The sequence below is a fragment of the Saimiri boliviensis genome, chromosome 10 (assembly GCF_048565385.1).
Source record: "Saimiri boliviensis isolate mSaiBol1 chromosome 10, mSaiBol1.pri, whole genome shotgun sequence".
Classification (NCBI taxonomy): domain Eukaryota; kingdom Metazoa; phylum Chordata; class Mammalia; order Primates; family Cebidae; genus Saimiri; species Saimiri boliviensis.
In genome coordinates this window covers 81,484,297-81,511,832 of record NC_133458.1, presented here as the reverse complement: position 1 = coordinate 81,511,832, position 27,536 = coordinate 81,484,297, and the positions used below count along the sequence as shown (strand labels likewise).

Genomic DNA, 27,536 nt, shown 5'->3' with positions numbered 1-27,536 from the left:
ACTTTTTTCATAACTTCTAATTCAAAGATGAAAAATTCACAGATGTTTTTGAGAAATGTAGCATCTATTTTCACTTTATGCTAACTATGGTTTATACAGTTTTAACCACATGGGTGCACAAGTACAGTAGCTAATTCATGCCAACTGTATTAAAGTATATTCTCTGGATTATAGGTAGTCTTTGGAAATGTCTAAGTGATCTCCAATCTTATGACTAATATTTATGATTTTTCAAATGTTATCATGACAGTTTAAATGTGCTCTGGATGAACAATAGGCCTATCTACTGTAGTATTGTCCAAAATGATGCACACTTTGTTAGACAGTTTAGCCTTTTAGAAGTAAGTAAATAATTGTATATAATGAAAGATGATTACCTCTAGGGAACTGAAATAATGGTTGAAATGAAAGATTCTGCATTTGCTGTGTAAATTAAGTGACTGCTTTTTGTTATTCTAAGTGTCATTTTCTCCCATTGAATAGTAAAATAGTGAAAATCTTATACTTCCATTTTCAGAGTTCAGCTGAAAGAGTGAAAACTCTATTTTAATATGTATTTTGTATTTATCTTTTTTAAACTTGAGTGTATTATGTTTAGTATTTTTTCCTGTTTGAAAACTACTATCAGTAGATATTTATTGACTGAAGGAAATACATATTTTTTTCAATAAGTTGTTAACACATGGCCATTCACATAAACTTTCTTTTTATGTTGTTTTTCCTCAGCTAAGAACAGTAATACATATTTACAAACTAGTGTAATAGTGTTTGATTTAAAATTTAGGTAGGAAAAAAATCTTTAAAGGCCTCATATTAAGCATAGCTATGATTGTAATTCTCTCTTGAATGGGGTATAGAAATAAGCACAAAGAGATAATGATGATTTCCAAGTAATATATGTAGGATCTGGAAATTATTTCTCTAATGTTTTCTTTGCCTTTTTTCTGAATATGAATAAATATTTTGGTAATGTATAAAATATATTCAAAATGAAAATCAGCAATTATCAATTTCTTATAAATTGGCATTTGTGAAACTGGGTTCTTGCAAAATTCTAGAAAAAAAATCTATAATTATCTAAAAACATATGAAAAAAAGCTCATCATCACTGGTCATTAGAGAAATGCACATCAAAACCACAATTAGGTACAGTATCACGCCAGTTAGAACAGTGATCATTAAAAAGTCAGGAGACAACAGATGCTGGAGAGGATGTGGAGAAATAGGAACTCTTCTACACTGTTGGTGGGAGTGTAAATTAGTTCAACCATTGTGGAAGACAGTGTGGCAAATCCTCAAGGATCTAGAACTAGAAATACCATTTGACCCAGCAATCCCATTACTGGGTATATACCAAAGGAGTGTACATCATTCTCTTATAAAGACATATGCACACGTATGTTTATTGTGGCACCCTGTTCACAAAAGCAAACACTTGGAACCAACCCAAATGCCCGTCAATGATAGACTGGATAAAAAAAAATGTGGCATATATGTACCGTGGAATACTATGCAGCCATAAAAGAGGATGAGTTCATGTCCTTTGCAGGGGCATGGTTGAAGCTGGAAACCATCTTTCTCAGCAATGTGATACAAGGACAGAAAACCAAACACTGCATGTTCTTACTCATAAGTGGGTCTTGAATAATGAGAACGCATGGAAACAGGGAGGGAAATATCACACACAGGGGCCTGTCGGGGGCAGGGAACTAGATAGAGAAGGGATAGCAGTAGGAGAAATACCTAATGTTGATGATAGGGTGATGGATGCAGCAAACCACCATGGCATGTGTATACCTATGTAACAAAACTGCACGTTCTGCACATGTACCCCGGAACTTAAAGTATAATAAATAATTTAGAAAAAAATACTGCATATTTAATGTGCTTCCTTTAAAACAATTCTTACTGTTGTGACTGTTATAGTTCTATTAAATAATAAGTTATCTGGTATTTTATAAACCTAATTTATATTACAGAAATAATTTTTCTGAAAAATGTACTCTTCTCTTTAGGGTTAGTGTATACTTTTATTAAGAATACAAAATAGGTATTCTAATTCTTTTTTTTTTTGAGACGGCGTTTCGCTCTTGTTACCCAGGCTGGAGTGCAATGGTGGGATCTCGGCTCACCACAACCTCCGCCTCCCGGGTTCAGGCAATAACTTTAGGGAAATTTTAGGAAATAAGTATGTCAAACTATATTTGGCTGAAAACTTATACAATTGACCAAATAGCAATAACTTTTCAATTGGTTGTAAAGTGACTAAGTCTGACATCTTTACAAAAATGCCATTTTATACTTAAAATAAATTCCTTCCTTGACAAAGTAGAGTAAGTGACTTTACCATTCAACAAAATGACTTAGCTCATTTAACATGGTTATTCATCTTATTAGTGATTCAGGCATATATACATAATCATACCGCTGCTGCAATACATACAAAATTGAATAAGATATAACTTGGTGAGTGTCTTCTATCTTAATCTTTGTGACAATAAATATATTTTTGGGAGACTAAAAATTTTGGCAGTTTCAGAGATTTTATTTCTCTTTTGAATAATCAAGTACATTAAATCTCTCATTTTACTTGCAAGTATGTCTAAAAGCTAAATTATTTGAAAAGTCTTATTTTATCACCTCCACAAAGGCTGTAGGAGATCACTAGTTAGTTGTAATTGAAACTCTCCACTGCTTAAGGAGACATTTTGCTTTTCTCTTCAGGTTGCTTATGGATTAATATAGAAAGTGGATTAAAACCAGAAAAGACAGATATGTACATAGGTATAAGTCAAATCTACCAGGTTTCTTTGTACTTTGAGGGTTTGCAATTTGAGAGCATGCAACAAGCACACAAATGCCTCTTGTAATACTATTCTCTCCCTTAAGATTAAATGCTGGATTTGTTCATCATTAGAGCCATTTTGAATAAGGCCTCTTAAAATACAGACATAAACCTGGGTGAGATGGTACATCCCTATTGGCCTAACTACTTGGGAAGCTGAGATGGGAGGAATGCTTGAGCCCAGGAGTTGGAGTCCAGCTTGGGCAACATAGCAAGACCTTGTCTCTTAAAACAAAAGCAACACACACACACACACACACACACACACACATACACACACCCCTGAGAGGAGCAGCAGGATAAAATGCCAGTCCCCACTAGGCTTTTAATATGGATTAGTGACAGATTAGCCACCTGCCAATTGATGAACTTTTTGGAAAGGCATGGGGGAAACGTGACAGCATCTGTACAGGGCAAAGTTCAGGCATCAGAGTTGAGGTTCCTGGGAAGTCAAGGAAATAGCCTGAAGACAAGGACCACTGATGACGTGTTAGTGCAAGGAGGGCTTGACACTAAGAATGAACTTCCTCTGCTTTATATTTTGAATCCAGCTGTTAAAATCATGGGGCTTGCCTAGAACTAGGATAAAATAATTGTGCATTGAGTTTGTATATATCTGGAAACATCATATCTGGAGATTAGAGATGAATATTGCCAAATAAAAAGTCTACAGTTTTCTTCTATTCTTCTACTATCCTAGGTAGGAATTCTGTCTTTATTTAACAAATATTTAAGAAATGTGTTAATGAACTATGAAGTAAAGTGATACATTCAGTCAAATCAACTAAGGAGAACTAAAATAAATGGCTTAATATAAAAATCAAGAGAACGGTTTGACAAAGGAAAATTTTAAATCGAGTGACTACAGTAATCAAGTGGTTATATTGAGTCTACATTAAATAATTTTCTGGCTTAAAATTATATGTGCAATATATATTTGGATATTTCATACATTATCTATGATATATAAAAACATATATTCTAAAATATAAAATCAACTGTTTTCTTCTGAAATATTTTCTAATGGAATGGTGACTATTTCAGAGTCACAAAGTTTTAAAAGGACACATTTATTTTTTTTTTTTTATTTCTGTGATCTTGTGCCAATCTGGATTTTATTATACATAAAAGCTCCAAATTTGTTCTTAAGATATTGATTGTGAAAAGGTCTCAGAAGCCTAGCAGTTACTGACACAAGAAAAAAAAATAACTAGGAAAATCCAGGTGATGACTACAAAAAGGAAATGAATTCACTATGAATGTTCATATTCTTTGAAATGATTTCCCAGGTTTTGCAGTTAGATTTTCTTGGGGTTACTAGGTAAATGTGAAACATTATTCTAGCTCTGATATTTGGTAGTTCTGTGATTCCTTGGTAATACCATGTGAATTTTGAGTTCCCACTGTCTCATTGCCAAATTGGATACCAGTACTCCAAAGTTTGTCCTGAGAATTAGGTGACATAATGTAATAAAGGCCTGTAGCACAATGCTGGCCTAAGCAGAGGTCTCCAGTGCACATCAATACAATCAGATCCTGAGCCCGAGGCTTAACCAGTTGTACATCTCTTTGAAGGGATAACACTTAGGAGCCTGAAACAAGCAAGCAACCAACCAAACAAAATAAGACTGTGAACTGCAGCACTGCATTTTTGGTAGGAATTTAAAAGCATTTCAGATAATTGAAAAGGAGATTTTTGTGATTTAGTTAGAGGTAGGTCCTAGAAAATAAAGGATGTGAATCACAGTTTCAAAAGTGGAAAGATTTAGTGGGAAATGGCGGATTAGTAGCAAGGCATAACTAGAATTGCAATCTCTTCCACTTTCTCTTTAGGTAAAACTTTTTAATAGTCCTGGGAATTGAGATGCAAGTATGGACGGTCTAGAGGAACTGAGAGTAGAAAAGAGGAGAATTATGAGATTTATGAGAATACTCTGAAAACTTTATATAAACTTTGAGGTTTCACTGAAGTAACTGTCCTCAGCCTTCCCTCAGGGCGATTATCCTCCTGACTGTACAATAAAGACTTCTATTGCCAAATACAGTTTAGATTCCACCACCCTGCACAACACACGTTATCTATTAGTTGCTTGCTGCATATTCTTGATCTAAAGTAAATGATTTACTCTGATATTATAGATTCATCCTCTCTCACTGGAAAAGCTATCTTCTCAGCACCGTTCTCAGCATTAACCCATTTTCATGGACAAATGGTGCGACTCACTGCATGAGTCTTACAGCTTTCACAAATACTACCCCCATCACTGTATTATTTTACCTGGCACCACCAGGAGAGATCCCATGAGGTCATTTCTCTTGAGTTACAGTCAAAAGAAACAAAATCAAAACCAGCCTTTAAATATATTGTATTTGACTTCTGAGGCAACTCCAAAATGTTAATATTATTCTTGACTTCTCCTTCAATTTAACTGCTGATTTTATTTTTAGTATTTTTCATATTGTGGGTGTTATATGCTAAAAGGAATGCATGAATTTGAAGAGGTGCATCAAACTGGCTAATGTGAAGGATGGTGGTTCTCTAGAAAGATCCAGGGGGTTCATATGAAACTGGACAGCCCATTCATAAATCAAAATATCCTTGTCTGCGAGCGATTTTTGGCTCGTTTGTATTTTGGTGGTTGTTGACGTTTTTTCCTTATTCATGCTTTAATAGCAAAATCAGCACAGTTCAAGGTATTCTCTGTGAATTAACAGCTGTCCTCAGTTAACAGTCTTGACTTTACCACAGTTTTCTACCCTAGAATGCTCCCATGACTTCATCTTATTACTTAAATGTGCTCTCTTTGTATATTTTAGTGAATCTTCCAGGTATAGCGATATTCTTCTTGGGGAGAGGCATCTGGTCCTATTTTAATAGGTTGGAAGGGAAATACACACATATATGAAAAAATATGGAGAAACTCCCAAACAGCTATCCCAGTAACTCTGGTTGTTTTAGCATTGTTTGCTTTCATCATCATTCCAGTACTCCCCGAACTAATATGGGGATCAGGAAAGCAATCCTATAGTTTAAATTATTAGTGCCTAGATAAGAGCAAAGAGAAGGGCTTGCTTTTGGAAAACTTGATGGTGCAAAGATGATGACTAGTACCTGGACTGAACAAACTCAACAAACTTTTGAGGGTGCTTTAGTATGATTTAGTTAAGTCTTCCGTGTGAAAGACATTTGCAGTTACATTTTTACACCTGATAAGATCAAAAGACTGAGGAGGTAAATCAGCAGCAGTGTTCAGAATTTAATTCACATCGGGCGAAGTTCATAGTAAGGTAGATCGTAGTGCCTTGGAGGGATTCTTTAACAATGTTTTTATTTCTCCTATTCCAAAGGTTTCTTGACTTATGTAAGCAATTAGATCATTTAATATAATACATACAACATGCTGTACCCCAGATGTCAGAAGAAATGTTTGAATATTTAACTTACCAACCCCATTGCTTGACATGACCCAGATTTGTGAAGATAAGAAAAAGCCACGGAAATAAAACTCCTTAACTGCTGCTCCTGTCTTCACACGTCATGTTTTAAGTTAAATTGGCTAATTTCTATCAGTGAACAATTGCTACATTTAATTTAAATAACTTGACTGCCTAAAATGTTCATGTTGATTTTCTTCTAGGGAAATTACTTTTAATTTAGTTGAGCTAAAGTATTGATTCACTTGTACCTTTTTTTTCTGTTTGTGTTTTATTTCTTCAGATTGTTTTTTCCATTTGCATTGCTTTCTGGGGCGTTAGAAGCATGAAACAACTCACCTCTGGCCCTTGGAAATAAGCTGATTTGGTACATAATTCTCTTCTTTTAATCAGTTGTCCATAGCATATTATGACTGCATATTAAAATGTAATTATCTTATATAATGCTTATATGAACTATTTCTTTAATGAAAGGTAAATTTACTTACTATGGTTTGCTTTTCACATTTGTTATTTTCTATCAAAATTAAAGTCAGTTGTGGTTACTTCCCCCCTTTATTGCTACAATTAAAAAAAATTTCAAATATAATGATGTTATATTAACCAATAGCATATAAGACAAGTATAAAAAGAAGAGATAAAACTTAAAAAACATTAAAAAAGAAGGAATATTGCCTATGCATCGATCTAACAATGTTTCCTTTGATATTTGCTAAAATTATACATAGATGCAGATTTGTAGTCATAAAAATGTATTACATTAGTTGTCTTACTAAGGCCTCATTTACCTCTGCAAACCATATCAGCTAAGGAGCTGCATTCCAGAAACAGACATCATTAAAAGAAAAATGAATAGAATTTGTCAGAATTAGTGTGTTCAACTGGTTGCTTTTTCACGCATTTCTCTAATATGCTTGGTCAATTTGTTTTGGCAGACTGAGCAGAATGCAGCAATTCTTTATTACTTAAAATTGTCACAACAGTGTTGATTCTCTAAATAAAATCACCCAAAGTGTTGTGTGTACATTGTTCATTGGGATTGTAAAAATCCGCCAAGTGTTTCATTAGGCGGAAACTGATGGGGATAAGCAGGATGAAGTCCAAAGAAGGAGGACTGGAAAAAGTTAAAAAAAAAATTTGTTGTTGTTCATTTCTCCAGTATTTCTTGAAATCAAGTTAAATTTAATAATTTAATAAATTTTAATAATTAAAGACACGTGTATTTTTAAAAAATTAATGCTGTCTTTCATTGAGCTTTGCCTGTATTTATCACTGGGGTAAAGAGCCTGACTAGTAGATAATCTCATATTAGAAATATGTTATTTAATCTTTGAACGGACAAAAATATTGGAGGATTAAGAGAATCTGCAGGTGTCTGTGCGAACTCAGGATGGAGAATTGAAGCACATGTAGTTTTCCAAATGGAACAATAGAGGAAGATTAAAATTGCATGATGGAAATGTTACAAATTCTATCGCAAGTATCAGAAGTGAGTTTGGCTTTGCTTCATTCTTTTTACACTGCTTAATTTAACACATACTTATAGAAAATAGGTAAGTCTGTAACAAATATTAAATCCTGCTTTGGTCCCTGACCAAGTATTTTTGCAGATTTTTGTATGTACAGAATCATGTTACAGTAGGGAGCCCTCTGGTGGCTTGAAATTATGAAATTTAAGACATAAATGTTCTGAAAAACCCGATTCTACATTCTAGAGACTTTTCAGTGTGTAAAACACATTCTTTAGTAATGGCAAAGGATAGCACGTAAATGTGTGTATATCCTTTTGTAACTGGGTAGGAAGACAACAGGGGCTGAGCTCCCTCCCCGTGCTCGCCAAAGATGTATCCAACAGGGTGTGTCCAGGTTCTTGGGCTCACTTGCCCCAGGAATGGGGAAAGGGCCCTGGCAGTGCGGTGAGCTTACGGTTCAAGTAAATAGCAGACCCAAAGAGTTTAGCAGAAACTAATTTATTAGGCAGGGGAGTTCGGGGAGGGAGGGTGGAGGAGAGAGAGAGAGAGAGAGAGAGAGAGAGAGAGAGAGAGAGAGAGAGAGAGAGAATCCAAAGGGAATATCTGCATATGGGAGAGAGGGAGAGACAGCTCCCAAGTTGCCATGGGAGGGGATCCCAGAGAGGGAAATCTGCACAGGAAAGGGGCAGTGGTGTTTTAACGCTGGCGTTATTCCCGCTCCATTCATGTTCTTGTCCAATGAGGGGAGTTCTTTCAAACTTTCCCTGGAGTGATTGATCTTTGACTCTGATACTGGATTGGGTGCTAGGTCCACAACAGAGGCCCTTCCTGCCAGAGCTTTTATCTGGCTTTTTGAACAAAGGCGCTCACCTGGAATTTCTACCTAGCCAGCGGGCTGGAAAGTCAGACAAAGAACTCCAGGTTCCGAATGGGGACGTGGATGGAGGCATGGCGTTGGGAAGTTCCTGTTTTTGAAACCATGCCTCTTGTGGACTTGGTTTTCCTTAACACAGTCCCCCACTCTAATATAGGTGAATTTATAGGAGTAGTCTAAAAATGTGTTAATGGAAATGTTAATAAATCATTCCCCCAAATGGTAAAAGATCCTTTTGCGCCAAAGTTCAGTTTTCTTTGAGTACATTGAAATCTATCTATTCTCTCTTTTCTGTCTTGGGTTTACCTCCCTATGATTGTGAATGGTTTTCTACTAGAAATACAGATATTATCAAGCTACCAATTTGTGCCACTGAAAGTGGGAGTGGTTACCTGATAGGTAATATTCCTGAAACCTCCTACAAAAAAATTGTAACAGTGAGAAGATTACGACTGTGAGAAATCTGACCTAACAGACTCCATCTTGCTTCTAACCTCCAAGCTGTCCTTGTTTATTCCTGGGCACAGGCCAAGCTAACTTTGGAAGGAGCTTAGTTTATAGTTTAACTTTGAAACAAAAATGGTAACAGCCCTTTCCCAAAACAAACCTCCTTCTTTCCTGGCGACCAGGCTGCTTTTGTAGGACTAACAAATTGGCCACAGAATTAGAAAATAGGCTTAGGAGTCATACAGCTAAAGGCCACAAGATTCTAAATCTCACCAGTTGCTCCTAGGGATAACATCACTATTGTGAAACCTCAGATTGGTGCTTAAGGTATTTTTTAGCTCCTGCACTCCATGGATCAGCTGGCACCACTCAGATGGATAAACTGGCTCATCCGGTCTTGTGGCTCCCACCTGAGAACTGACTCAGCCAAGAATAGCTTCAAGACTCTATGATTTTTATCTCTGACCTGATGAATCAGCAGTCTCCATTCCCTGGCCCCCTACCCACCAAGGTATCCTTAAAAAACCCCAGTCTCCAAATTTTTCAGGGAGACTGATTTTAGTAATAATAAAACGCCAGTCTCCTATTCAGCTGGCTCTCTATGAATTAAACTTTCTGTATTACAATTTCCCTGTCTTGATAAATCGGCTCTATCCTGGAAGCAGGCAAATAACCCATCGGGTGATTTCATTCCTAGGGTCTCTGTGCATTATTAACCAAGGCACTTGATTCTTCACTTTATTCTTTAACCTTGCTAATTTTCCAGTCCAATTTTCTTTCGCCAAACACTAATACATGATGACAGAACATACAGCTATTATTAATGTTGTAAATTGATCTTGAGTGATACCATGTAATTTATGCTTACTGGAAGGACTTTCTCTCTCTTTCTTTCTCTGTCTCTCTGGAGGGAAAGTGGTAATAATAAGACCATCAATTACTTACCACTTCTAATGGAGAGATGCAAATTAACTTTTCAAATCACATGAAGATATTTACTTTTCCTAATCCACTGTAAGAAAGGCTACAGAGAGGAAAGAAGCATTTGTTTATTGAGTAGCCCTCTATTAGTATTATTTGATTTAGTCTCTAGAATCCTATGTTAGGAGCTATTAACATTACTTTACAGAAAATAATTTTGAGTCTTAGAGAAGCTAAATAACTTGCACAGGCCTATGAAACATAAGTGACCAAAATAAAATTTAAACTCTCTGAAATTGAACATCGAAGACCATGATGTTTCACCATTCCATAATGTCAGACATCTAAACTAAGCCTTTAGAAGTATAGGCCGAGGAGTTTAAGTTCAGATTATTTTCCATTCAGTTTGATGCTCCAAGATACAAAATAAAGTTCTCAGGATAAGTGTTTTAGTTATAAGATTAGTTGACAAGGTGAATGAGTCCAGAACTTCTAAACCTCCTAAGAATGGCGATGCCCTAGGTGTACTTATAGGATTGCCATATGTCCGAAAGAAGCTACGCGACCTTTCAATTTTCTCTAGAACTGCTCATTCCTGTAGCTCTATTTGTTGTGTCATTGACTTCCACATCATTTCATTCCATTAAATTATTTTAGTTAAACTGAATGTAATCATCTCAAAGACCTGATATTTAGCAATATGTGCATTCCTAATCATGTACCAGATGTTCAATTAGTTGTTAAAATATATGAGCCCTTGATATATCTAACATTAACAGCTTACATGATTATTTATTAAAGATTTCCGAATTTCATTTTTACTAGTGATTATATAACTTAATCCCTCAGTGTGGAGTCTGCAGATAGAGTCATTGAGTGGAATTCTTTAATATGTGGTATACATTATAGTGTACAGTAATGGGATTTATTCAGGAGAGCAATAGAAAATAAGCTTCCTTTTTAATGTCACTCCCTCCATGTTCTCATATTCATAGACTCCAGAAACCCAAGATAAAATAGTAAAAAACAGACAAGTTTGGCTTTGAGAATCTTAAAATATTTTTGATGTTACAATGTTCAGCAACACAATGGAAGCAGCTTGGCTCTATCTTAAACCTGCCTCAATAATAATAATAATAATAATAATAATAATAAAAGACAACATTCTATCCATTTCTATACATTATCCATTATTAGAACATTTTTTGAATCTCCAGTTCTGCCACCCTTTTTTCTGGACATCATAACAACTTAGATTCCTTCCTCTCCAAGACACAATTAGAAAAAATTAGCATATTTAGCAAGCATTGATGTTTTTCTCTTGCAGATTGTGCCTTCTTTTTGACATTCTACAACTCTAGCACTATTTAAGTAAAAATTTTCAACCACCCCAGGCATCTCAGTATCCACAAATCATAATAACTTCATTCCTTGGGCCTGTTCTTTCTTTGTTTTTATAGCAGTGAGCCCGAAATTATAGCCTGTCTTGATTTACATCACAGAAACCAGGAAGAAGCAGTCTTTGCCTTATGCATCAGGATTACCTGTGGATCTTTTTAAAAATGGAAATTATGTTTGTAACACTAAATCTGTAAGATTGAGGACATGCCAAAGAATCTGTATTTTTCAAACCTCTGGCAATGAAAAGGTGCAGAAGCTATAGCCAAACCAGAATGAAAGAGAACTTCTCTAGTCCCTCCTGTCAAGTTTCAGAAATATGCAGAAAAGTTGTACAGTGTGAGAGAATATTGTTTTACAGCAAAGATGTTAATTAAGAGAGGTGGTAATGATTAAGTAAGCATGGATATTTAGACATGGCACCAAAGTTTTCTGTTTCGCATGGGATCATTTTGCATACATTAAAAAAAAAAAAAGGAACCAGCCAGGTACGGTGGCTCACACCTATAATCTCAATACATTGGAAGGCCAAGGCAGATGGATCACTTGAGATCGGGTTCAAGACCAGGCTGAGCAATGTGGTGAAATCCCATCTCTGCTAATAAAAGTACAAAAATTAGCTGGGTGTGGTGTCAGCACCTGTAATCCAAGCTCCTTGGGAGCCTGAGACGGGAGAATCCCTTGAACAGTGAGCCGAGATCCCGCCACTACACTCCAGCCTGGGTGACAGAGCAAGACTCCATCTCACAATAATTAAAAAAAAAAAAAAAAAAAAAAGACGGGGCACGGTGGCTCATGCCTGTAATCCCAGCACTTTGGGAGGCTGAGGCAGGTGGATCACAAGGTCAAGAGATTGAGACCATCCTGGCCAACATAGTGAAACCCCATCTCTATACTAAAATACCAAAATTAGCTGGGTGTGGTGGCATGCACCTGTAGTCCCAGCTACTCAGGAGGCAGAGGCAGGAGAATTGCTTGAAGCTGGGAGGCAGAGGTTGCAGTGAGCCGAGATCGCATCACTGCACTCCAGCCTGGTGCCTGGTGAAAGAGCTAGACTCTGTCTCAAAAAAAAATAAAAAGAAAGAAAAACTGAGCCAGAAAATGTAAAAGCTATGTAAGCATCAGCAAGCTGGAGAGTGAATGAAGTTAGGGCAGGGAATGGGGATACGATTAAAAAGTATTTTCACCATAGGTCCTGTTTTTATTTGTCTCAATTTTCATTTTTAATGGAGATTACACATAATGGTAATAAAATAGGAGTTAGGAAGAAGTTATTTAGCCAAATGGTGATAAGTCCTCAAAAAGGTTTTCCTTTTTAAGAAAAGCAGCCCCCAAATCATTTTCTTTTCAAAGAGCAATCAGTAAAATCAAGCTGCAGACATGGAAAGGCAAGCTAAAAGTTTGCCCAGGTAAATTGCCAGCAGTTGTGCCAACAGGAAATGTGCTATCTGGGGACGAGGCATGTTCAAAGTGGCGGCTTCATCTTCCCTTTTTTTGCCAATCACGTGTACAGTAAGGAACAGATAACATGGCGCAAGCCAAGTACAAAACCCATTTGCAAACTAAAAAGATTAGGGTGGAGTGACCGGCTTCCTCCAGTGCTAGGTAAATATCACACTCAGTCCAGCCAATCCTTGGGCCTTATGCAAATCAGACACCACCTCTCAAGCCAGTCTCTAAAACCCCATGCACTTCACCAGGGGCATGGAAGACCCACTTTGGCACCCCTCTCTCTCTCTGCAGGACAGGAGGCTATTCTCATTTCTCTTTCTTTCTCCTATTAAACACTCTTAAACTCTCTTCTTTTATGTTTCCACGTCCTTACTTTCCTTGGCATGAGTCAAGCAACTTCAGTTATCTACCCCATACAATGACACTGCTTCACTATTAAAATATACAGGAGGGTTAGTTTTGGTAGATCCCTATTTTACACCTGCTGTGTCTTCCAGCGTCTCTTGTAGTAGTGTGAGGTATGCATGCACACTGAAGAGAGCTCGGCCTGTAACACAAAGTTAAATATAAAAGATGTCAATACGTGATGGTTTCTGTCCCCCCCTCATGCTATTCAGGCAAATCGAATTAACACATCCCTTTCAGAGACATTAGACAAGTGCAACTAACACATCCCTTTCCCAGACAGTACACAGCATGTGTTTTAACTTGCCGGTAAAATGATGTCTGCTGAGACAATCAGAGTCTAAAGCCGGCTAATTCTCTCTAGACAGGGGGTATTGGAGATCATCTAAAAATGGCACCTGGCAGCCACATGGCACACTAGGAAACCTTGGCTTGGCCTACGTAATAGACTGCAAGATGCATAAAATCATCAGGCTGCCGTGAGCCCCTCGCTACCAAATTAGTAACTCCATATTTAGTAAGCTAAGTACTGATTTGCTTTTGAAGAAATTTATGCTAAACACATAATTTGCATGAAATGTTTATCAACTTATTCACAGGGTGGGGGAAGATTAGTGATATTACTGATTGCACAAAAACTGAAAGATATAAATGTGCTGAAGAAGCATCAGCATCTATTTCAAAAGTTTGTACTCATTGTAAGATATCCATGCTCAAAGGCAAGGATCTAACACATGCAATTGCAGAGGGCACATGCACTCTCTGAAATGCATCATTATTTAGAGTAAAAGACCCTTTTGAGTTATTTTACTTATATATAATATATATATATATTTTTTTAATTTCATTTATTTAATCGTTACAATTTTCTTGTGCACAAACAAAAAATAAAGTAGGAGCAATGAATGCACTTGCTCCATCGTTGAAGAACTTTGCAGTCAATTAAAAGATACTAGTTTCATCTCACTGTAATCTGATTTTCCAAATGGAAATTCAACTAATACCAATCATGAATCAGTATTTTCATTCAGTTAATGGAACTGAAGTAATTTTTTAACAGCCTATCCCATGAAATGTGAAACATCTATCATTATTACAAATTAAAAGTTTAATATTGAAAATAAAATTAATTTGTTTTGTGGTGATAGTATGAATAGAAATTTTGGTGGATTAGTATGATACAAGGCAGTATTGTTTCTAAATTAAGAGATTCTTAGCAGAAAAATTGCTTGAAATTGCTTGCGTTGGACATAATAATAATAGTATTCAGAGAGGCATATTGTCAAAATTTAAAAATATTTTATGTATACAAAGTTACAGATTGCCTAGGAATTTTTTGGAAAACAGATTAAATACCAAAGAATACATCAACATGAAAATCTGTTTTTGTTGCCAGACGTCAGATTTTAGAAGTCAGTAAGGCTTTGCAGAACAATTTTGTAAATCAAACCTGTGTCTTCTCATGTTACTGAACTTTGTGATGGAATCTGTCAAACTTGGTTGCATTTGTTTAAAACTAGTTGGAGATCTTTAGACAAATATCAATGAAAAGTGACAAAACTTTTGTTCACAAAGTTCTTAGTGAATTTCACTTATTGAAAACCAAGCTTGCAAACAGGGAGATGTTGAAATCGAACCCTATTAAACTAGAAAAGGACTGAACAAATTATATAATAAGAGTTCCGACTTCAAGTGAGATTTAACTCTTATACCCAAATCGAATCTTGAGAGTATTGATGAAGCCTCTAGTTCAAAAGAGATAAATTTATATTATATACCAAAAAGGAACCGAATTTTAAAGCCTGTAATTTCACAGCTTCTAAATTTGGTAAAACAATTAACAAGTAATAAATAAGACCAATTACTTGATACATTTTGCTTTGTAAAATATTTTTGAAGTGTTACTCTAAATATAGGCAAAAATACAAGAGCTATGCCATATGTTGGAGTTAATTATTTATATCATTTAACAAGTAAAAATTAGAACAGAAAATATACATTTACTGTGTTTTTAAACTTGTTAGATACTTCATTACCTGTAAAGAGAGTATTTTCACAATATAAATGTTATATAGAGAAAAGTCATTTGCCAGTGTCAACACTTTTGTTTTAACGGTAAGATGAAACTTTGAGAATAAAGATAATTTTATTTTAAAATTCAAAATAATGAGATCATATGAGAAACATCTTCAAAAAATGCCACTGACATGCTATTAAAGAAAGAACTGACTAAGAAAGCTGATTATTGAGTATATATTAAGAATAATTATTCTGTTTATATCATTTTTAATATTCTATAATCTAGATGATTACTGTGAAGGTTTTTTAAAAATTTGCTTTGATGACGTTGAAACAGGAAAGTTCCCTGACCCCCACCTGGGACTCCTGACAGAAGTGTGGCTAGTTTTCTTCACCAGTGGTGCTCAAACCTCTTATGGGAGGGGAGCACACAAATGGGCAGGTGCAGGAGGCAGGGTGAGCACTTTGGGGCTCTGGCATCACAGTAGCATCTAGGGGTGTGTTGCAATTAATGCTCTTTCAGCAGTTGCTGTCTGTGGATGTTGAAGTGTTAATTGGCTCAGTGGAGAGTCAGGGTGACAGCCTTTTACACTCTGCCCTCTTGGTATCTGGGTCTTTGTCTAGTGTCCAGAAAGAATCAGATCACATATACCTGAAGGATGATGAATGTGAGGATTTTACTGAGTGATGGAGGTAGCTCTCAGTGGGTTGGATGGGGAACTGGAAAGGAGATGGAATGGGGAGATGATCTCCCCCTGGAGTTTGGCTGTCCCATGGCTGATCTCTTCAGACATCCCCAGCCAAACTCCTCTCAAAGTTCAGACACTCCTTCTCTTTTCTCCTCTCCCGTGCTTCTCTGCCACTCTTCCACTCTTCTGCTTGTGGACCCTGGAGTTTGGAGTTTTTATGGGTACAGGATGGGTAGCATGGTGAGACAGCGTGGTTTTGGAAAAAGCAACATTTGAGGAGGAAAACAGGGATAACGTCTTATTTAGGGTCACAGTTTCCAGGCTTGTGGGTGGAGCCTTTGATGAGGAATCCCACCGTCCTGTCCTTTCTCCATATTAACATGGTTTTGTTATTTTTCGTTTTTTGAAAAAACCTTATTTTTAGAAATAATTTTGAATATTCTATTGTGTAAATTTGCCAACATATTAAAACAGATTTTTGATGAATAGTTCTGTGTGTGTGTGTGTGTGTGTGTGTGTGTGTGTGTGTAGGTGTAGGTGTGAGAGAGACAGAGACAGAGAGGGAGAGAGAGTAAGAGTGAGATAAAGATTTTGTTTGATCAATAATTTAGATAGTCATTCTACCAATAAAACCTATGTAAGCCATTTATAAATATACTAGAGACAGGAAAATTCTTTTACATCATTTAACACTACTTGATGTGTCTATGCTGAAGAGTCAGAAGTAGAGTTAAGCATTTTCAGTATCTTACATTCTAAACATACTAAGCAAATAAAAGAATGGATGACTCAGTGCCTTATAAAATATTTAATGGTAAAGTGATTTTAAAAATCTGAACTAATTTGTTGAGACACTGGAAGAACAATGATTTTCATCATTGAACAGTTTCAAGAAGCCATTCAATTTGATGAAGACTTACTTTGTTGCCCTAAGTTATAAGAGATTCAATTATTAATACATAAAAGATATCTGATGAAAGTTCATGTTGAGTAGTTTGGTGTTCAGCCTCTACTATGTCATCTGACTAAGGCAGTGTTTCCAAATTTGTGGGCTGAAGTTTATCTGCATCAAAACACCTGCTATCTCCAGGGCCCCATCTTAGACTGAAGTTATCTGGACCTCAGGTGCTGGTATGTGTACAAATACATAGCTTCCCAGGGAGATAATGTGGTACCTAAAATATAAGAATTCCTGTCCTAGAGAGAAAGAGGGTTCATATAATTTCCCACATTTAGCATTAGATATTGTTAGTTGGTAGCGTTTCTTGTGACCAGAAGCTTCTTTTCATGTTTGTGATTGCTGATCCTTGAATGGCCTAAAATTTTCTTTCCCATTCTACAAAGAAGCTGTCCTTTTTCTATTTCTTTAAAATATAAATTTTATATAATATTTCCAAGAAAATAACCGTCACCTTTAAGCTCTTTAAAATAACTTTGTTCCCAAAGAAATGCCTTAATCGTTAGCACACATGTAGTAAGTAATCCATTTATTGAGTTTCTTGAAGATGAATTTTGCTTGGTTGCAGAAACCAAAGGTAGGAATTGTACTTAGACCCTCTCGCCAATTTAGCCACTTACTAGATGTATGACCCTGAACAGACATGGGAAGTGAATAAGAGATCTTTAGAAAACAAGGCACATTACCCCATCTGGTCATTGTTTACTTTGGTTCTTCAGTAAAAATTGGGAGCAATGGTCCAGGTCATGTCTGTGTTCCCTTGCAACTCTGACTTTCCTGTATCAGTTAATCCTAATTACTTCTATATTTTAAAGTAATAAAATTCTATTTTAATCAGATTTGGACTACTCAGTAATTTATATTTCATTGGTAATGAATTAATGAGGTTTTATTTCATAGTATGTTTATTAGAATCAAGTCAATGGGGACAACCTTAGAAAGAAGGGAACCAGATAAATCAAATGCAAAAATAAAATTTCCTTCATTCTTTTAAGAATCTTAGAATAGTTTTACAAATTCTAATTCTTATTTTTCAGACATGCTTCCCTTTCGGATGCCTAATGTCCTTTCCCTGCTGTGTATTTTATTCTGTTACTTCTATTTCTTCTACCTCCCTTATTCTTTACACTATAGAAAAATCAAAGCTTTATATGAAGTATGATCTACTTTACTCTCTGCATGCTCATAAAGGCTGCCAAATTTTGACGTACTAGTTGAAAAATTGCTTCTTTGGCCTTTTTATTCTTTTGGAAGAGTAGAGAATCTCAGGTAGTTCCTTAATGAGCATTTCTTCTGATATTAAAAGCAAACAGCTGTTCACTGTATATATAGCACTTACAAATCTTGAGTACCTGGACTACACACACACCTCAGGAAATTCAGGTCGTTTGACACGTGTGGAAGTGGGTAGCTTCTTGGAGCAGCAGGAAAGGTCCCAAAACACAAAAGGAAACTGCTTACTGTGAGTATTAAGAAAAATTTAGGTTTTAAGTTTATTATGAAATGTAAATGGTAAACAACGTACATTTAAGCAACTAGTATAATTTTTTTACAAATGTAAACCATCAGCTTAAAAATTCAACAAGAAATACTTTTTCCTATTGTTACATCTCTGTGTTTGAATATGAGAAGACAAGATCAAATCTAAAACTTGACTACTTTAGATATTTTCATAACTGAAATTCAGTGTACAAGTTTGTGTCTTGATGAGACCCTGGAGTGGTATGGAAGGTGGGGTACACTTTGGATGTTGCTGATAGGAAAGAAGATGCCATTTCTTAATATTTATTGGCTTATTTAAATTCAAAAAACAAAAAATAAAGCATTAGCTATTAATGTGCTGCTTCCAAAGCTGAAGGACCTTGCAGTCACTTAAAAGATACCAGTTCTCTCTCAATGCCATTCATTGTTGAAAATGGAAAATCAGCCACGATAGCACCAAGTTGAGTTTCCATCCAGCTCTTTAATGGAAGAGAGGCTGTAAAATGTTTATAAAATGGGAGCTTATTTTTCTAAGTCACTGGACAAGAAAAAAATCTTAAATCAAAATTAGTTACCATCTTCTCTTTTTTTAGGAAGTCTTGCAAGGCCCTATTTGTAAATTTCATTAATAATCAGGTGATTTTCCTCATGGCAATTCTTCTCCCTGGATTTCTCCCCTATTTGTCTTGTGTTTTTCTTAAAGCCTTTTTATGGTGGCTCACCTCATTTTCTCTAATGCTCCTCTTCTCATAATTCCCAGGAATTTAATATCTACATAAACGCTCTTTCTAGGACCCTTCAACATATTTTAAAAATGCTCTATCTACCAAATCAGGAGGGAAGAAAGGAAGAAAAGAACAAAGAAAAAAAAAAACACGCTATTTCTAGAAGCCATCAACATAATTTTAAAATTTCCCCAGCTCTTTAAAAAGCTACTTCTTCATCTCAATCCTACTTCAAGCTAGCTGTGTTTATCTCTACTCCGTCATTTTACCGTAAATTTCCTTCAAAAAGTTGTCTATAATAATTGTTTCTAATTTCTCTACTCTGATTCTCTGTTGGACACACTGTGATTTTGATTTCACCCTCACTGTTCCACTGTTCTTTGAAAATTGCTCATATCAAAGTCAGAGCAATGCTCATGTTAACTCCAATGGTCAGTTCATGGCCATTACTTTGTCTTCTTCATGGCATCTGACACTTAAAATACTGTCTTCGAAATACTTTATTACCTCAGTTCAGACATTATATTTATCTACTTTTTCTATGAACTCATGAGCCTTTTTGGATGCAATTTCATTTCCACATACTCTAATCCTTTCAGTGCTCAGGATTTAGAACTTAATGCTTGAAAATTCTTTTTTTTTTTTTTTTTTTGTTACCCAGGCTGGAGTGCAATGGCCAATCTCGGCTCACCGCAACCTCCGCCTCCTGGGCTCAGGCAATTCTCCTGCCTCAGCCTCCTGAGTAGCTGGGATTACAGGCACACGCCACCATGCCCAGCTAATTTTTTGTATTTTTTTTTTTTTAGTAGAGACGGGGTTTCACCATGTTGACCAGGATGGTCTCGATCTCTCGACCTCGTGATCCACCCGCCTCAGCCTCCCAAAGTGCTGGGATTACAAGCTTGAGCCACCGTGCCCGGCCGAAAATTCTTAATTGTCTACTCTTACTTCTTAGGTGTTATCATCTAATCTCATAATACTAACCATTTCTATAGGCTGATATATGCTAACCAAAAGCATATATCTTGTCCACGAATCTCTCTTTAATTACAGACTCACATTCTTATTGACAATATACTTATGTTTACTGCAAGTACGGTAATGGATATATTACTATACTCTGACAAGTGCAGTAACGGACATGAAATCTTACATAGCACTTACTATGTGCCAGGTATTCTTCTTAGTATTTTACATTCATTAACTCATATGATCCTCATAATACCCTTATGAGATAGATAGTAATATGGCCTTTTCTTGGCTGAGAAAACTGAATGAGACTTAAGTAGTTTGTTCAAAGTCGTACAACTAGTAATAGGACTGCTAAATTCAAACCTGGACTTTCTGGCAACTGGGGCTGCAGAAAGGTCAATAAAATCCATACTTTTCATCCATTGAAGTTTTTGTCCTTCTTTGTGAACCTCTGTTTGACCCGTATCTGTCTAGCCAAGTGGCCAGTGGCTGCATTTGGGAAGTGACCTTATTCATTGCAATGAGTCTCATTTGCAAGTTTCCCATGGAGTAAAAGGGGACAGTGAGTATGAGATCAGAGGTAAGGTATCTGGAAAGTCAAAATGTCAGTTGAGCACTGTTAAGATTTAAAGCTAGATGCTGGTGTGAGGTTGGAACCAGATGCATCAGGGGGCGAAGTTGACCCTTGCCAAGAATTTGTGCAAGAGATCCTAATGGGGGTTTAGCTTCAAACACCAACAAGACAAGAGGAAAACAGTCTGAAAATCAGTGGTAGTGATAAAAGCCCTTTCTTGACTCATCTCCTCCCCTCTACCTGCATGGCGAATGAGCTCTGGGCTTCAGGAGAGAAGGAAGATGTAACACAGTAAAGAGACACCAAGACCAAATTCCCAACACACAACACAGACCCACACACACTGTCTCATGTACACTTGCAAATATTAAGTGCATGCTTCCAACTGGCAGCAGGGCAAATTGGGGAAGGAGTGATACTGGAGAGGGAAAAACTGTTACGAAGTTCGCTTTTCAGATATGGACTCTTGTCATGCGAATTTGTGAATGGAGAATATTTTTGTATGACTAAGGTGATAAAAGGATTTTTGTCAAAGAACATGTAAAATGCAACTGCTGCCCAAGACGTCATCCCAAGGACAAAGAGACAGCTCTACAGAGAGGGTGGAGAGGCAATGGAGGAAATTAAAATCGTTATTTTCCTTTGTTATCTACGAGTCCTGCTTTTTCAGCATAATAGTGTCCCATATGCAACGTACAAACAGGGAAGAATATCTCTTCTGGAAAAATTGGACAATTAGAGGATGCAGCATTTAAGCTTTCTGTGGAATAAACAATATATGCTCTAATTTTCCAAGTCACTGATGCTTTTATAGCAACTCTTATTTGAAAAACAAGAAACATAGACACAATTCTATAAAATTTTCTAATGTCAGATAGTTACCTTGAGACATCTGAAAGACTGAATGATGTTTCATTTATGTATTTCTTTACCTTTTTAAATTAAAAAGAAAATGACTTAATAAACCACTTCCATGGCTAGCAGCGTGGGAAAGGTGAATAGGTCTAAATTAAATTTCTTCTCTATTTCAGCACTTTTGAAAGGCACGAAAGGAAATAAGACCAATCCAGAAACTTATTCTTTCTCTCCACTTTTTTCCTTTTCCCATATGAGCCAAGCCTGGAAGTCTACGGACACATTAGGGAATGTTTCCACTGTGTGGGAGAAACATCTGCAGAGTGTGCTGGGACCACCAGAAGTGGAGTGAGAAGGAAGCATGTGGGGGCGGTGGCGGCAGACAATGAAAGAAAATCTGGGAGCTGGCTAGGTCCAAACGTCCAACTGAATTGCCTAACCTTTAGTTTACCTCTTGGGTTACATAAGAAGTCTAAGAGCTATAAAATTTATATTAAAAACAATTTTTAAATGTCAATGAAATAGAATTCATAGCATGCTCTCAGAATTCTTTCCTTCTGCAACTATGAGAAACATTCTGCTTTGCACATCACCCTCTATAGAGCCTAAGTTGGGTGTTTTCATGGGTTTCTTCCTACTCATTCTTTGCAGCCATTTGTTAACATGGCCTTGCGAAAGACTAGGAGCTACAGGCCTACTCTCAACCCAGAGGGAAGCACGGTGAAGACAGAGATGGATTCTGGGGAAATTCACTGTAAAACATCAGGAGCCAAAAGGGCTCTGGAATTGCAAATGATTATCATTAGAAAGTAATATGCGACTACTGAAGAAACATTTGAAAGAGTAATGTGGTCTAGCAAAACAATCCTGCAATCTGCATTCAATCAAAACTGACCAAAAACGCTTGAAGCCAAATGCTCTCTGGAACTCATGAAGAAAGCTTTACAAAGTAGCTTATTACCAACAGAAATTACTGAAACAACAACCAGCCTTAGAGTCACTTTTTCAATAAAGGGGAGAGTCTCTGACTATAATGGTCAAGGTATTGAGAGTGACAAGAATATTTATATACCTATCAAATGCTCACAGATGAGCTTTGTGGGTCAATTTGATTTAGTCTACAGCATATATAACTAGACATCCTGCCCACGAAATAGCTTTTGTAGGAAGATAATTAAAATTCAGTATACAGAGTTTGAAAATCATATGGGGCAGAGCTATACTTAGAAGATTGGATGGGAAGAAAGCAAATCTCGAACTTTTGGAAACTGCTTAATTAATTTTGATACTAGGCCAATTTAATAAGTATCAAATACAGTGGCCCTGAAAATCTATTAACCTTATTCTGTTAGAAAACAAGACACAAATTCTTTATAGATTGTGATGTTCACTGCTCACCTGTGGTTCAGTGCCTTAGTGAGCTGGGGTTTTGGACTCCAATCTTCAAATGAAAAGTTCTAAGGCTGGCTATGATTAAGTTTTCAGACAAATCATCTGCCTTCTCTCCTTCTGGTTCACACGTGGCCTCTGGGCCTCCATGGGCAGGGCTGCCTCTTTGAAATGCAGACTGGCAGTCAGGAGACAGAAGCCCCATAGTTTTCCATAAAAGAACCACTTAGCCTAGAGCCATAGATCACCTAGTACCAAAGTGCGTGGTTTAGGAGACAACAAGCTTGTTCAGGGATCTTAGACCTCGTGCATTTACCTACCAGAAACAGCAATAGGTTCATAGGTAGTTTTTTGGACAAGTATTTGTTCTAAAGTTAGAACAAATTTAAAACCTAATGTATTTACTGTCAAAACTAGACGGGTAAATAAAATAGCCAGTAAAACAATTACTTTAGATTTTCTAATTCAAATGTATTACACCTTTTAGTTCATATTTATTTTTCTGAAAGACAGTACAATAAAATTAGTTAAAATCAATATTTAACTGAAATGGAACATTAAATAAGATGATTGCCTTTTCGAAGGTAGTTTATATAAAAAAGTAGGCTGTATTAGAATATGAATATAAAAAACTTCCATAACTTTTAACATTATAAAATATTTTTTCTTTATATTCTGAAAGACATTAAAAGAAAAGATTTTTGTTTTGCTATCAATGCCACTATTACATTGTAGAAAATGTTCTTGCACAGTAACACAGTTCAATTATAGCTTCATGACTCCCTTAAACTTCCTTTCTTCTTTCTCTACTTCCCTCCCTCCCTCCCTCTGCCTTCCTGTCTTCCTGCCTTTCTTTACTTTTTTTTTTTTTTAACAAAGAAAGATGACATTTTAATTTCTTTTAAAGTTTTAAAAATTGAAGTTCAAATGGGCACTCTGGTTTTTGAGAATTTACCTTGAGACTTTTGATATATATTGAGTATATGGTATTTGTTAAAATATTTTGATTGATGGAGATGAAGAGATTAAATTAAAGAAAAGGCTGCTTTTCCAGGAGATATTCTTTTTAGTTATTTAAACATGTTGAGTTTTTTTGTCTAATTAAAATGTGCTTAACAATAAACAATTACTTTATAGAAAACTGTGTGTAGGAAGGGACAGTTATCAAATTTTATGTGTTTAACAAACCAGAATTATTAAAACTCTTTTTTAAAAAAAATTATTTATTATACTTTAAGTTCTGAGGTACATGGGCTGAACATGCAGGTTTGTTACATAGGTATACATGTGCCATGGTGGTTTGCTGCATCCAACACCCCATCATCTACATTAGGTATTTCTCCTAATGCTATCCCTCCCCAATCCCCCCACTCCCTGCTATCCTTCCCCTAGCACCCCACCCCCACAACAGGCCCCTGTGTGTGATATTTCCATCCCTGCGTTCATGTGTTCTCATTGTTCAACATCCACTTTTGAGTGAGAACATGCAGTGTTTGGTTTTCTGTTCTTGTGTTGGTTTGCTGAGAATGATGGTTTCCAGCTTCATCCATGTCCCTTCAAAGGACATGAACTCATCCTTTTTATGGCTGCATAGTATTCCACTGTGTATGTGTGCCACATTTTCTTTATCCAGTCTATCACTGATGGGCGTTTAGGTTGGTTCCAAGTCTTTGCTATTGTCGACAGTGCCGCAGTAAACACACGTGTGCATGTGTCTTTATAATAGAATGATTTATAATCCTCTGGATATATGCCCAGTAATGGGATTGCTGGGTCAAGTGGTATTTCTATTTCTAGATCCTTGAGGACTCACCACAGTATCTTCCACAATGGTTAAACTCATTTACTGTTTCTCCACATCCTCTGCAGCATCTGTTGTCTCCTGATTTTTAATGATTGCCATTCTAACTGGCATAAAATAGTACCTCATTGTGGTTTTGATTTCCGTTTCTCAAATGACCAGTGGTGATGAGCTTTTTTTCATACGTTTTTTGGCTATGTAAATGTCTTCTTTTGAAAAGTGTCTGTTCATATACTTCACCCACTTTTTGACAAGGTTTTTTTTTTATTTTGTACATTTGTTTAAATTTTTTGTAGATTCTTTGTCAGATGGGTAGATTGCAAAAATGTTTTCCCATTCTGTTGGTTGCTGGTTCACTCTAATGATTGTTTCTTTTGCTGTACAGAAGCTCTTAGTTTAATTAGATCTCATTTGTCTATTTTGGTTTTTGTTACCATTTTTTTTTTTGGTGTTTTATTCATGAAATCCTTGTCCATGTCAATATCCTGAATGGTACTGCCTAGGTTATCTTCTAGGGTTTTTTTTTAGTGTTAGGTCTTATGTATAAATCTTTAATCCATGGGGCTGGTACCAAAACAGAGTTATAGACCAATGGAACAGAACAGAGGCCTCAGTAATAACACCGCACATCTACAACCATCTGACCTTTGACAATCTCAACAAAAGCAAGCAATGGGGAAAGGATTCCCTCTTCAATAAATGGTGTTGGGAAAACTGGCCAGCCATATACAGAAAGCTGAAACTGGACCTCTTCCTTACATTTTATACAAAAATAAAACTCTTATGTTGTCTTTGTTTAGCCCCTCATGACATTAAAAGTATTTTGTTATAGGCCAGGCACAGTGGCTCACGCCTGTAGTAATCTCAGCACTTTGGGAGGCTTAAGTGGGTGATCACCTGAGGTCAGAAGTTCAAGACCAGCCTGACCAACATGGAGAAACCCTGTCTTTACTAAAAATTCAAAAACTTAGCCGAGGGTGGTGGCACATTCCTGTAATCTCAGGTACTCTGGAGGCTGAGACAGGAGAATTGCTTGAACCTGGGAGGCGGAGGTTGTGGTTAGCTGAAATTGTGCCATTGTACTCCAGCCTGGGCAACAAGAGGTAAACTCTGTCTCAGATAATAATAATAATAATAATAATAATAATAATTTTATATTTTTTTATTTGAATAGAACTATTTGATGCTTAAAGCCTTAATTTTCTCTAGTTGCAGTTTGACCTAAAAAGGTAATAGATAGTGCGGATTACCAGTTAATTGTCATGTGCCTTAACTCACTGAATCCTCACATTGACCCTCTTAAGTAGCGATTACCTCCATTTCGTAGTTGTGGAAACTGAGCCTTAGAGAGTGTAAGCAACTTTCTAAAAGTCAAATGGTCACTAAATGTAAGAATCTGAAGAAGAACCCAGAGTGCTGACTCTAGAATCTTATGTTACTGAATTGAAAGCCAAAGACCACCTGCAAAAAAATGCTGTTTAAGTGAGGATGCAATTGATAAAATTGCCTGCTTTTTTCGAGAACAGTGGTTCATATTAATCATAAAATTAACATTTTTCTCTATTGTAAATGGTACCAGAATATTATGATAGGTAATAAAAAAAATGAATACTTGCAAACTTCAAATAACTTGTCTATTGTTCTTTCGCCCTGCAGAATGGATAGTGCATGGTGAATGTTAGTTAAGATCCCTGTACCTGAATCTCCTTTCAGTTGTGTGGGTTTTGGAAATGAGAAAATTTTATTTTCTTTAAAATCAAAATGGTGCAAGAGAAAGATATTAAGAGGATAGAATAGGCATACAAAGGAAGATCCCTCCTTAATTGCTAATATATGCCATCATGATAAAAAAAATTAAAAAGTATAATTGAAACAAGAAGTGTGATATGGTTTGCAGTTGTATTCCTGTCCAAATCTCATGTCAAATTGTAATACCCAGTGTTGAAGGTGGGGCCCGGTAGGAGGTGATTTAATCATGCAGGGGGATTTCCTCCATTGATATTGTTCTCATGATAGAGTTCTCACAAAATAAGGTTTTTTTTTTAAGTGTGTAGCACCTTCCTCCACTCTCTCTTCATCCTGTCTGGCCAGGTGAGATGTGCCTGCTTCCCCTTTATCTTGCACCATAATTGACAGTTTCCTGAGGCCTCCCCAGAAGCCACTATGCTTCCTACAGCCTGCAGAACCATGAGCCAATTAAATCTGTTTTCCTTATAAGTTACCCTATTTCAGGTATTTATAGCAATGCGAGAACACACAAATACAAAGTTTGTTATTGAGGCTGGGCACAGTGGCTCATGCCTGTAATCCCAGAACTTTGCGAGGCCAAGTCAGGTGGTTCGTTTGAACTCAGGAGTTCTAGACCAGCCTGGGGAACATGGTGAAACCCCGTCTCTACCAAAAATACAAAAATTAGCCAGGAGTGGTGGTGCACACCTGTAGTCTCAGCTACTGGAGAGGCTGGGGTGGGAAAGATCTCTTGAGCCCAGGAGGCAGAGGTTGCAGTGAGCTGAGAATGTGCCACTATACTCCAGCCTAGGCAACAGAGTGACATATGCCCCCTGCCAAAAAAAACAAATAAAATAAGTAAATAAAATAAAGTGTGTTATTAAATATGTTCTAGTAATTTTTTTATTGTGGTACAATATTTAAGATAAAATTTATCATTCGAACTGTTTGTATGTACACAGTTCTTATTTCACTTAGCGTAATTTTTTAAGATTTATTCACGTATCAGAATTCCCTTCTTTTTCAGGTCTGAACGATATTCCTTATGTACATACCAAATTCCATTTGTCCTTTCATCTGTGGGTGGACCCTTGC

The 27,536-nt window shown here is 36.4% G+C and overlaps 1 protein-coding gene across 2 annotated transcripts in view; it reads left to right on the top strand.

Annotated features, from left to right (window-relative positions):
- Positions 1-27,536, top strand: part of AGMO (alkylglycerol monooxygenase) — a 374,417-nt gene that overhangs the window by 332,250 nt on the left and 14,631 nt on the right. The window contains exon 13 of one of the 2 annotated variants that reach the window (XM_003938665.4): positions 6,564-19,715. The exons of the other annotated variant lie outside the window; for it this stretch is intronic. Coding sequence (XP_003938714.1) covers positions 6,564-6,638 — 75 coding nt within the window. The 3' untranslated portion in view covers positions 6,639-19,715. Of the gene's footprint in view, positions 1-6,563; positions 19,716-27,536 lie in introns of those variants that run through there. 2 annotated transcript variants of the gene reach the window in all.